At 23.5% G+C, this 12,506-nt stretch overlaps 7 protein-coding genes across 7 annotated transcripts; 4 read left to right on the top strand and 3 right to left on the bottom strand.

The window, feature by feature from the left end:
- On the bottom strand, positions 1 to 805 carry DICPUDRAFT_51633 (uncharacterized protein; the record flags this gene model as incomplete). Its single annotated transcript, XM_003294588.1, has 1 exon — positions 1 to 805. A coding segment is annotated over one exon (802 nt), but the record flags the coding sequence as incomplete, so codon positions are not given.
- A 184-nt stretch (positions 806 to 989) lies between these two features.
- Positions 990 to 2,341, bottom strand: DICPUDRAFT_73725 (uncharacterized protein). Its single transcript, XM_003294587.1, has one exon. The coding sequence runs from the start codon at positions 1,946 to 1,948 to the stop codon at positions 1,067 to 1,069; it is 882 nt and encodes a 293-aa protein (XP_003294635.1). The 5' UTR covers positions 1,949 to 2,341; the 3' UTR covers positions 990 to 1,066.
- A 411-nt stretch (positions 2,342 to 2,752) lies between these two features.
- DICPUDRAFT_159669 (uncharacterized protein) lies at positions 2,753 to 4,194 on the bottom strand (the record flags this gene model as incomplete). Its single annotated transcript, XM_003294586.1, has 3 exons — positions 2,753 to 3,333; positions 3,403 to 4,019; positions 4,097 to 4,194. The coding sequence occupies 3 exons, from the start codon at positions 4,192 to 4,194 to the stop codon at positions 2,753 to 2,755; spliced, it is 1,296 nt and encodes a 431-aa protein (XP_003294634.1).
- A 364-nt stretch (positions 4,195 to 4,558) lies between these two features.
- DICPUDRAFT_43722 (uncharacterized protein) lies at positions 4,559 to 5,713 on the top strand (the record flags this gene model as incomplete). The annotated part of the gene is made up of 1 exon (XM_003294592.1): positions 4,559 to 5,713. The coding sequence occupies one exon, from the start codon at positions 4,559 to 4,561 to the stop codon at positions 5,711 to 5,713; it is 1,155 nt and encodes a 384-aa protein (XP_003294640.1).
- Positions 5,714 to 6,285: 572 nt separating this feature from the next.
- Positions 6,286 to 7,443, top strand: DICPUDRAFT_159667 (uncharacterized protein; the record flags this gene model as incomplete). The annotated part of the gene is made up of 3 exons (XM_003294591.1): positions 6,286 to 6,467; positions 6,544 to 6,862; positions 6,940 to 7,443. The coding sequence occupies 3 exons, from the start codon at positions 6,286 to 6,288 to the stop codon at positions 7,441 to 7,443; spliced, it is 1,005 nt and encodes a 334-aa protein (XP_003294639.1).
- A 1,608-nt stretch (positions 7,444 to 9,051) lies between these two features.
- DICPUDRAFT_59156 (uncharacterized protein) lies at positions 9,052 to 10,462 on the top strand. The gene is made up of 3 exons (XM_003294590.1): positions 9,052 to 9,343; positions 9,462 to 9,850; positions 9,931 to 10,462. The coding sequence occupies exons 1-3, from the start codon at positions 9,127 to 9,129 to the stop codon at positions 10,330 to 10,332; spliced, it is 1,008 nt and encodes a 335-aa protein (XP_003294638.1). The 5' UTR covers positions 9,052 to 9,126; the 3' UTR covers positions 10,333 to 10,462.
- A 451-nt stretch (positions 10,463 to 10,913) lies between these two features.
- DICPUDRAFT_85094 (uncharacterized protein) lies at positions 10,914 to 12,005 on the top strand (the record flags this gene model as incomplete). The annotated part of the gene is made up of 2 exons (XM_003294589.1): positions 10,914 to 10,977; positions 11,083 to 12,005. The coding sequence occupies 2 exons, from the start codon at positions 10,914 to 10,916 to the stop codon at positions 12,003 to 12,005; spliced, it is 987 nt and encodes a 328-aa protein (XP_003294637.1).
- Positions 12,006 to 12,506: the final 501 nt, after the last annotated feature.

Here is a 12,506-nt window from a genome sequence, read left to right as displayed (position 1 = left end):
TGATATCTTCTTTTTCGTACCATTCAAACAATGGCTTTTCAGGATGGAACATAACTGCATAGATTGGATATTCTTTGGATTCTATAACTGATATGAAAGTATTGCCACTTTTGTCATCGTTTAGTGATAGGATATCAAAGAATTGATGCAGCGATGTAAAGTTGTTAAATGTTTCGACAGATAGACCCATTCTATGATTATTCATTGTAATTGGTTCATTTGAAATGGTTTTTAACATTTCTAACGGCATTTCTTTAAATAATAAACTATTACTTGATAAATTTAAAACTTGATCTGTTAAATTTAAAGGGATTGAATAGTTTGAAGCATTAAAAGATGTTAATACATCAAAAGTATTGGCAGCAACCGATACTATTTCTTCAAAGCCTAAACATGTGCCCCATAACGGAAAATAGTCACCACGCTTATTAGATTCGATCACATAATTCCAAATTAAATACAGTGATTTGTTGTATATTGGCTGCTCGTCAAAATAGACACCCCCACCAGGCAATAGTATACCGTTGATAGAATTTAATAATTTCCTTAGTGTATCTTCGTCTTGATCATAAAGTATTGGCACTACACGAGCGCCTGCGCTTTCTACATATTTGACATAAGATGCTGCAATATATTGATAACCATATTCTTTATATTTGTCACTTGATGCTGGCTGTGATAAAATTCCAATAACTGGTCTATCATTTAATGCGTGATGACACCCATCCTGTTTTAAACAATTTGTTTTTAAAAAATTTAAAAACAAAAAAAAATAAATAAACAACACAATAATTTTATTCATTATTATTATTTACATTTAAAAATATAAAAAAATACATAAAATAATATTATTATATTATATTACATTTTAAAAAAAAATAAACCAAAAAAATATACCAAAAAAAAAAAAAATAAAAAATAAAATAAAAAAAAATAAATAATTTTAAAAATATTTTATTTTTACCCCCCAGTCTTAAATATATGTTTTTAGATAAATTTATATTAATTAGTTTATTTTATTATAAAAAGTTACTATTTTAATAAAAAGAAATGCCATTATTTTATTTTATTTAAAAAAATAAATTTGTTCTACTGGAACGGATAAATAACGCATTGAGTAAACTGGACTAAAATTGTAAATTAATAAGCTATACTCTTCTTCTTGATTGGTGAATTGATGTGAAGATTTTTTACACTCATTAACGAAAAAGTTTGAATAGTGTTGATTTGCTAAAATTGAATGTTTTGAATGATTGGTGCCGTCTTTAGCCCAACTGTAAAATGTTTTTTCAGGATGTGACATTACAGCAAAAACTGGTAAATTGTGTTTGCCCTCTATTGCTGAAACAAATGTATTTCCATTTTCATCTTTATTTAATGCAAGTATGTCAAATATTTTATTTAACCCGATTTCATTGAATTTCTGAGGTGATATACCAAAGTTGTGGTTATTCCAACTGACGTTTTCATTTTTAAATATATTGATTATTTCAGTTGAACAATCTTGATATAGTCTACTGGTGCAGGCATGTTCTGTAAATGATATTGGAAGACTGGTTTTATGTACTGGGAAATTACCTAATACATCATACGATTTACCGGATACTGATACAATTTCTTCTAAGCCCAAACATGTGCCCCAAAGTGGGAAATAGTCACCACCATTATTAGTTTTTAAAAAATAATCCCAAATGTGGTAGAGGGTTTTATTGTATTGATGTTCTTTGTTAAAGTCTACATCACCGCCTGGTAATAGAATTCCATTAAGTTTATTATAAAGCTTGGTTTGTTCCTCTAATGGCAAATCATAATCAATGGGAACAACTCTGGCACCACCCATTTCAACAAATTTTACATAGCTTGCCATAATATATTTTTTTCCATATGATTTAAATGATGCCGATGGTTGGGTTAAAACACCAATAATAGGCCTATCATTTACAACCATTGGTGTGGCGTTAGAAACAACAAAATTTAATATTGTAATTTGTAATAGTATGACAAATAAAAAAAATTTATCCATTTTTTTTTTCTAAAAATATTTTTATAAATATTATAAAAATATGTAATTATTATTATTATTAATTGGTAATAAAAATTTAATATATTTCTGCTTGAAAAAAATTTAAAGATAATTTATATTATTTTTTGACCTTAAATAATAATTATTTTTTTTTTAATTTATTACCTTTTTTTTTTTTTTTTATTTTACCACTTTTTTTTTTATTTGTAAGGATTGGTTTTTATTTGAGAGGATTTGTTTTTATTAATGAGGATTTGTTTTTATTTGTTAGGACTGAGGAGTTATTTGTTAAAAAAAAGATAAAAAACAAATAAATGACGGTATTAAATAAATAAGTATAATAAAGAAAAAAAAAAAAAGAGACAATTATTTTTTTATTTTATAATTTAATTAATTAAATAAAAAAAAAAAAAAAATAAAAAAAAAAAAAATAAAAAAAAAACATAGAATCGACATCTCTTTCTATAAAATACAAAATTTTTTTTTCTTTACTTTTTAGTTTATATTTATTAAATTTAATTTTAATAATATAAAATAAAATGAAATTTTAAATTGTAAAAATAAAATTATTTAAATTAATTTTAATTTTTTTTATTTTTTTTATTTTTTTTTATTTTTTTTTTTATTATTATAAAAACTATATTATTTTAAAAACTAAACAAAAAAATAAACACCCGCTACTGGTATTTTATTATTATTATTATATTATTATATTATTATTTGATTGAATTATTCTTCATCCCAACCAAAATCCTCTTCATCATTGATTAAATTATTGATATTAATATTTTTATTTGGTGTATTGAGTAAACTGGTATTATTGTTATTATTATTATTATTTGATTTTGATGGAGTGATAGAAATTTGGTCTAATTCTGGATAGTTTTTATTAATTTCGATATTTTCATCATCCTCTTCGTCTTCAAAAGTGTCATCTACTAAAGTAAATTCTTGTGGTTTCTTTGGTGTTTCATTTAATTTCTTTTGTTTTTCTAATTGTAACAATCTTTGTCTTTCGATTTCTCTATCAATTTCTTCATCACTATCAAGCTCTTCCTCCTCTTCATTTTTCTCTTCTGGTTTTTGTGGTGTTATTGGTTGGATATTTTCTAAAACCTGAACTTGTTTTAAACTATTAAAATCTGTATTTTCTAATTGATTTAAATCTTGGATATTATCTTTATTATTATTATTATTATTATTATCATTGTTATCATTGTTATTATCATTTATATCTAATTTTGATAATTCAGTTTCTTCTTCATCAAAATCATCCCAACCGACCTCTTCTTCTTTTTCTTGGGTTACCTCTATAATTTATAATTTTAAAAATATTAGTTTTATTTATTATTTATTACTATATAATAGTAAATACTTACGCTGCAAAATAAGTTGTCTTTTTTCTTCCTCTTTTTGAGTTTTATATTGTTTATAAAAATATTTTAACCAGAATTGTTGATGTGAGATTTTTGAAGGTACATAGCTGCTATATAAACTTCTAATATCGTCACTAGATAAGAGAGTTTTGATTTCTACATAGTGTGAATCGACATCAAAACTTTCACACCAATGCTCAAACTCTTGTATATCATTTGAATCGGATGTAAAAAATGATAAACTTTTTGCTAAATAGTTAGTTGGTGATTTAATAGGTGTGCCAGTAGAGCCACTTGGTTGGTTATTATTATTATTGTTGTCGTTATTCGAAGCGGCTGTTCCATTTTTTAAATCTTCCATAGCATTTGATATGGAATCAGGTATATATTGTTTAACAGTATCATATTGCGATTGTAAAATTTGAGATGTATCATTCATAATTGAAGTTGAAAATTCTTTTAAATCCTCTCTATATAGAGTAACCATTTGATCCGATGTTGTCTTTATAGTTTCAACTAATCCTGTATTAATTTGTTGTACTGTTTCCATAATATTCATTTGTTGTACTTGACTTGAAACCGATTCAATTATGTTACTAAATCCCCAACCTGAAAATCCCCTAATTATTTTTATTATATATTAAATATTATTAGTATTATAATAATAATAATAATGATTAAAATATAGTATATTTACCATCCTCCTGATGACTTTGGTTGCTCTGCAGGTTTTACAGTAGCAGCATTGGTAGGGTTATCAGTAGTATTCACATTTTCTTCCTGTTGTTTTTCCATTATTTAAATTAAATTAATGTGGAAAAAAAAAATTTTAAAATTAAAGTAAAAAAAAAATTTTAAAAAAAATAAAATAAAAAAAAAAAAAATTTATATTTTTTAATTTAAAAAAATATAAATAAAATTTAATTATATTTATTTATTATAAATTTATAATACCTTTTTTAGAACTCAAACGAACCCCAAATCAAAAGAGAATTTAATTTTGAAATTATAAAAAATTTAAAAATTAGTTTATATAATAAATAATATTTATTTTTAGATTTATTAAATTGTAAAATGGTAAATTTTTAAAATTATAAGAAAAGTAAAAAAAAAGATTTTATAAAAAAAAAAAAAAAAAAAAATTAAATTTAAAATAATAATGGATAAAAATAATAAAAACAACTATAACAAAAATAATAATGACTTTAATAATAACGACCATATTGATAAACTGTTTTTTAAAGCATTTAGAAATATAGTGATTAGGCAAGAAATACTAAAGCATTGTAGATTATTTAAAGAGAATTGTAAATTAGAAATTTTCGACAAAGAAACTTTATTAAACTTTAAATATAGATCTTACACATCAATAGTTTATTATAGTATTAATGAACCAATAGACAGATTTTTAATTCCAGAATCAACCACAAGTTTGATATTTTCAAACTTCAATCAACCATTTGCACCCAATACTATTCCAGAAAGTGTTAAAACTATTGATTTAGGTATAGCCTATAACCATGAGATAGATAACAAGAGCTTACCATCATTAACCAAACTTATAATAAGGAAAAAATATAAAAAACCCATTACAAAAGAATCACTACCATCGTCAATAACAGAATTAACATTAGAAAAAACCCCTAAAGAAATAATGATAGATAAAAACAGTTATCCATCATCTCTAAGGACAATTATATTTGGTAATTGCTTTAATAAAAGGTTAGAAGCCGGCTCAATTATATCAAATGCACCCATTTCAACAATAATCTTTGGCTTTGACTTTGATAGCTACCTAGAACCAAACTCAATTCCACCAACGGTGACCACTCTTATTTTTGGATATCATTACGACAAACCTATATTTCCTCGAGCTCTACCATCGTCACTAACATCTTTGACATTTGGTCACAGATTTAACCAGAGACTCCTCAAAGGTGACCTACCTGATAGTTTGCTTTCATTAACTTTCAGTAGTTGTTTTAATCAAACATTATCAAAAGCAATTCTACCAAATAATTTGACAACGCTAATACTTGGATACTATTTTGACCAACCAATAAGACCAAACGATCTTCCACAAACACTAACCCTTCTTAAACTCGGTCATAACTTTAACAAACAACTGACCGTGGGTTCTATACCCAACTCTGTTACATCATTAACATTGGGAAGGTACCGTCACCCAATCCCACCACAAGTAATACCCCCATCTATTAAAACCCTATGCTTTAATAAAAACATTGAGGACTATCTAGAGCCTGGTTCTATTCCTCCATCTGTAACAAATTTAATAAAAACCTATAAAAGTTAATAAACTATTCAAATAAAAATATTTTAATTTTAGTTTTATTATAATCAATATAAAATATATAAAATTTTATTAAAATTATTTATTTAATAAATGTAAAAATAAATAATAATTAAAAATTTAAATTTTAAATTTTAAAATAATTATTTTTTAAAAAAATAAAAAAAAAACCTTTTTTAGATATTCGTGTAATAAAATAAATAAAAAAATTTAAAAAAAAAATTTTTTAAAAATTTTATAATTTTTATAAATTTTTTTTTTTAGTTTATTGAAATAGCAATGATAATAACAGATATTAGTATATATATATAAATTTACCCTTAGCTAAAAAATATTTATTTTTTTTAACCTCAATTATATTTATTAAATAATATTTATATGTGCAATAATAATAATAATAATAAATAATAATAATAAATAATAAATTACAATAATAAATCATTAATTAATTAATAATGAAATATAAATTTATCTTAATATTTATTACATTTATAATAATAAACCATGTTAGTGGGGATGTTGGTAACCTATGCCTTAAATGCCTAAACGAAGGAGCCAAATGCAACGGCATGGGAATGTGTAAAAATGATTTAGTGTGTTCTAGTGCAGAAAAGCAATGGAATATCAAACCTACTTGTATGAAATCTATAAAAGAAGGTGAATCTTGTCAAAATAGTGAACAATGTTTTTTAGGTTTAAAATGTAATATTCCCGAAAATACTTCCACAGGTACTTGTATGAATATGAATTTTGCACAGTATGTATAAAATGATAAAAAAATAAAAAATAGTTTATTAATATTAAAAAAAAAATAAAAAAAAATAAAAAAAAAGAGTAAATCATAAATGTGAAAAAGATATAGATTGTTCAGGTGATGATTTAAAATGTAAAGATTCAAAGTGCATTAGAAACAACGATATAAAATGTGGACTAAACAACCCATGCCAATATGGTGATTATTGCCATTTGCCCTCAAGAGAATGCAAAAAATTAAAAAAAGAAGGTGAAAGCTGTGGCCTATCGGTGGAATGTCAATATGGTAGATTTTGTGATCCAAGCTCAAAGAAATGCATTAAAATTCTTTCATTAAACGAAGGTGATAAGTGTCAAGCATATTCCAATGATCAATGTAATGCAGCTAATGACATTTATGTAAGTAAAAGCAAACTCAATCAGATAAAAAAAACCAATATCATTTTATATATACTAATCATTCATTCATATTATAGTGCGGTACTAGCGGAGTTTGCGAAAAACTAGACCTTAGAGACCCAGGAAAATGTTTAAGAATGGATAATTTATGTGCACCCCTTCACAAATGCAGTTGTACAGATTTTAAATGTTACCCAACTAGACTATTTGGCGAAGAATTTTCAAGTGCTCTTATAAACTTTTATAATTGTGCCGATAAACATCAATGTCAATTTACAATCAACAGATTCTCACCAGACTCTTGTTTAACTAAAAACTGTGCAAGCGAGTTTTGTAAGTTTAATTTAGCAATAAACCCAAACAACAATTTAAATTGCGACAGAGATGGAGTAAAAACCTATTGTCAAAGATATGCTACCGAAGTGGATATAGTCCCAAAATCAGTAAGAAATGATATAAAAAAAAAAAAGAAATTATCAGACTTAGTTTTATGTATAGTATTAATTCCAGTATCAATTCTTATAATGTCAATCGTGGTAGAAATTAAATTGAGAAATCGTGAAAAGGCACTATCAAAATAAATTAGCAAAAATCATATTTTTTATTTAATAAGACAACGTAATAAATTTTTATTTTTTAATCAAACCAAAAAATAGTAACAAACATCAATTATTAATAAAATATTGTATAGATGATCTCAACGATATTCACTCAGAGATCAAAGATTTAAAAAAAAATTATTATAATATGATATTTTTTTTTTATTTTTTTTTTAAGAGAAACATCTCAATTTTTTTTTTTTTTTTTTTCAATATTTCAAAGAACCAGTGATTAAAAGAGATAGAGGGCATAAAATTATTATGTTTGACACTTTTTTCTTTGGTCAAATAAAAAAGAAAAACTAAATTACAAATTTCAAAAAAATAAAATATTTTATTTTTTTAATAGAGCAATATTTTTTAAAATGACGACATTTATATAATAGAATTTTAAAAGAAATCTTGGTCAAAAAAATGAACATATAAAGTATGCATAAGAAATAAAACTATTATTATAAATATAAAAAAAAATTACGAAACTAAAGAAAACTCAAAAGAAAATAAATCTTTGGATGCGGTGCATATGAAAAAGACTAAAACATCCACTCCGCTATATAAAATCATGTTATTATAAAAAAATCATAATTAATCTCACATTTTTCAATTAATACCAGTGTCAAAGAAAAAAAAAAATAAAAAATAAATAAAAAATAAAATTAAATTACTATATAGCGCAAAACCAACCAATAATTACAAACCTAGTAATATTTGCTTAAAGAAAAAAAAAAAAAGTAAAAAAAATAAAAATATTAAAAAAAAAAAAAATTAAAAAAGTTCATTAAAAGAATTAATACACATAAATAATAATAAAAAAAAAAAAAAACTTTTTTTCAACAACATTAACAAACACAATTTTTAAGAATTTGCCCAATAAATGAATAAAAAAAAAAGGAAGAAAGAAAATAATTCTTAGTTGTCTTTGTGTTACATTTTAAAAAAAAAAAATTACAAAATTTCCTCAAAAATATCAAAAACCAAGACAAAATAAATATTAGGTGCTGCAAATATTAGAGCAGATTGTAAATAATTAGTGATTTAAAAAAAAAAGTAAAAAAAAAAAATTTTTAAAAATAAAAAAAAAATAATAAAAATTCTTTGATTTGCTCGCTATTGGATAGTTCCACACTCCACACACTTAATTGCATGCAAGCTTTGAATGAAAAGCATTATTATAATAAAATGTTTTTTTTTATCAATTTTTATTTGCTGTTGATGGTGATGTCCTTTTTTATAATTTTTTATATGGGGGTTTTTTATGCATAAAAATAATTTTTTTGATAATCAATTTTAAAATATCTCAAAATTTTTTTTTTTTTAATATTTTTTTTAATATTTTTTATTTTTTTTTTATTTTTTTTCATTTTTTTGTGTTAATCTGTCTCTCTTAGTTAGCTGAAAAATTGATAGGAATGATGAATGATTGTGATTGGTAAAATATCTATTTTTTTTTATTTTTAAAATAATTAAATTAATATTTTTTTTTATTTATTTTTTATTTATTTTTTTTTCAAACCTTGTAATTTTTTTTAATATTTAATCTTTGATCTATTTTATATTTTAAATTTGATTTTTCACTTTTTCTCATCAATCCATATATTTTATTTTTAAATATTTGTATCACCATCTATGTTTATTGTATATTAAAAAAAAAAAAAATTAAAAAAAATGAAATTTTATAACATTACTTTTGTAACATTACTCTTCCTCTTATTAAATGCAAATATATTTGCATTATCACAAAATGTTTGTGAATCATGTGGTTCCCTCGGCCAAGTATGTGGCTCCGATGTAACCTGTGGTGATAATTTAGTTTGTGCTAAAAACGGTACTGCTTTAGCCGAGTCTCAAACTGCTTACACTTGTCAAAAACCAGTTGGTAATGGTAATTATTTCATTTTTAAAAATAATTTTTATATAAATCATATATTTATAAAATTAAAATACTAATCTTTTTTTTTTATTTTACTTTTTTTTATTTTTTTTAATTTTTTATATTTCAGATGGATCATGTTTTTCTGATGATAATTGCAAAGTTGGTTTAATTTGTCAAAATGGTAAATGTGCCAATTTAAGATTTGCTCAACTTGGCGATAAATGTAAAAGCAATGAAGAATGTTCAGGTGATGAATCATATTGCCACAATGGTGTTTGTGATAGAGCCAGAAATGTTTTAAATTGCAAATACGATTACGATTGTGACTATGGAAGTTTATGCGAAAGCGGAAGTTGCAGAAAGGTTGGTCTTTTCAACGAAAATTGTGATTCAAGCTCCAGTAGCCCAACCTGTGTATTTGGTTTAATTTGTGTCCAAGATAAATGCAGAAATGCATTCACCCAAGATAAAGACCAATCATGTTCAGATGATACCTATTGTAAATCTGGCTTATATGTATGTAGTTCAACATAATTAATTAAAAAAATAGTTTTATTAAGTTACTAATATTATTATTATTTATTTATAAATTCAAGTGCGACGGAGGTCAATGTAAAACTTACACCCAACCAAGTGCAGGCAATTGTACAAAAGATTCAAACTGTGACAAATACCACGTTTGCAGTTGCGAAGATGGTTTATGTTATCAAAGTGCCCCATTACCAACCCAAACTTCAGAATTCACCCAAAAATATATGAAATGTGCAGTCGATAACAAATGCCACTCTTACGTTAGAAATATGATGTCATCTGGTAGTTGTCTCTCAAAGAACTGTAACTCACTTCTTTGTGACTACAAAATGGCCACTATCTATGATGGTGCCCAAAAGTGCGGTAACTCAATCGAAAGAGAAGATATCTGTTCACCAAATTCCTCACCAAAATTAACTTTTTCAATTTTATCATTTATTTTATTAATTGTATATATTTTAATATAAACCACCATCCATATTATTTATTTAAATTTTGTATATATTTCTCTTTATAAATCATATCATATCATATAAAAAACAACCAAATCATTTAAAATTAAAACAAAATAAAACCATATATATTTTATTTTTTCATAAAAAAAAAAAAAAAAAAAAAACAAAAAAACCATTATTTAAAAAATAAAGATAAAAAAAAAGTAATCTTCAATAAGATATTTGGATATTTATTTTGATAACAAAAAACAACCAGTATACCCACATTTTATTTTAATGTTGAAGGTGAAACAAAATCAAGCAATTGAAAGATTTTTTTATTTTTATTTTTTTTATTTTTTTTATTTTATTTGTTTCCTATTATAACTTATATACAATAAAAAAACTCAACTAGTTCAAAGAGACACAAGGAATTATTATTTAAAAATAAATTTATTTTTTATATTTTAAAAAAAAATTTCTTATTTTTTTTTTTTTTTTTTTTTTGATTTTTTTTCTTTTTTTTATTTATTATTATTTTTTATTTTTTATTTTTTTATATTTTACCAAAGAAAAAGTATTATAAATAATACAAACATATAAATTGAAATAGCATGGTGGACTTTTTTGATTTTGTGGTTTTATCATCGATTATAATTATATTGCCCCTAGTCAATGGTAGGAAAAGTTTTTTAAATTTCCCAAATTTATAAAATTAATTTTAATTTTTACTAAATTTCTTGTTTTTTTTTTTTATTTTTTCATATTTTTTTATATTTTTAGATTTCTTAAATAATACATTCCCAAATGCAAAAATTGGTAGAATAGCGAGTGAAATAGTTGGGAGTATTTTAGTGCTGTTTATATTTCATTTAGTGATAGCAGGTGTTTGGCTGTGGTATACCTATTATCTACCATATTACTATACCAAAGAATCAATTTATTCATTAGGCTCATTAAACATATTCGACATACCAAGCAAAGTAGCGAAAACACCAGAGGAGGAATCATCAATTAGAATCTCGATCACCCTTCAAGCAATCTTTTTATTCATTGTAGTCACAAATATCTATCATTACTTTTATCGAGCGATTGTAGCAGACAACTATTTACCACAACTAAACAAGACCAAACAACAAAAGCTATCGGATGAACAGCGTGAAAAGCTTTGTTCCCAATGTACAATTTACAGCAAAGATAAATGGTCGTCATTACATATCAATAATAAATCATTTCATTGCAAAATTTGTAAAAGATGCACCAATGCTATGGATCATCACTGTCCATTCATAAACAACTGTGTGGGAATCAATAACCATCACTACTTTTATTTATTCCTTACATACACCTATTTGGCAATGATATACGCATGTTTTTTAACATACTATCCATTCATGGATTGTGTGTATAACAAATCGCAAGATTTGAAACCAATGTGTATAAAAATGGATAAGTATAGCTATATATTCCTCTGCTGTCTCATCGTTATCACTGCTGCCAATGGTGTATTTTGTTTCCAAAACTATTTAATCTCCACAAACTCCAAAACGGTTCAACTTTTACGTAAATTAAAGAAATCAAAAACATATATAGAGTGGTTTAAATGGATTATAGATAATTTTAAAACCAATTTTTCGTTCAATAACTATAAACAAATGTTCACAAATTGGAAACTATACAATATAATAATACCATATAAAAAATAAATAAATAAAAAATATATAAAATTATATAAAATCCAATACAATCAAATAAACTTAAAATTTAAAAAAAGAGAAAATAATAAACATTGCAATAATTAATTATAAAATTATAATTTTTTAAATTTAATTAAGTAAATTTCAAGTTTACAACTTTTAAAAAAAACTTAACACGTTGTCAAGTTCTTTGAAAAATTTTACAGTAAAATTTTAAATTTTAAATTTTTTAATTTTTTAAATTTTTTAATTTTTTAAATTATTTAATTTAAAAAATCGAATCAAGGAATTATTTTCAAAAAAAATAAAAAAACGACTGCTCATATATCTTTATCTTTACGAAACTTCTTAATATTTTGATACCTTTTAGTATTATACTGCAAAAAACAATAATTATTATATGTAATGTATTTTATATGTATTAATTATATTATTTCTTGACATTATTATAAATTAACCAATCCTAAATATAATGTAAAACGAAAATGTTAAAGTATACAAATAATATAT

The sequence above is a fragment of the Dictyostelium purpureum genome (genome assembly GCF_000190715.1).
Source record: "Dictyostelium purpureum unplaced genomic scaffold DICPUscaffold_597, whole genome shotgun sequence".
Taxonomy (NCBI): Eukaryota; Evosea; class Eumycetozoa; order Dictyosteliales; family Dictyosteliaceae; genus Dictyostelium; species Dictyostelium purpureum.
This window is presented reverse-complemented; position numbering and strand designations above follow the sequence as displayed.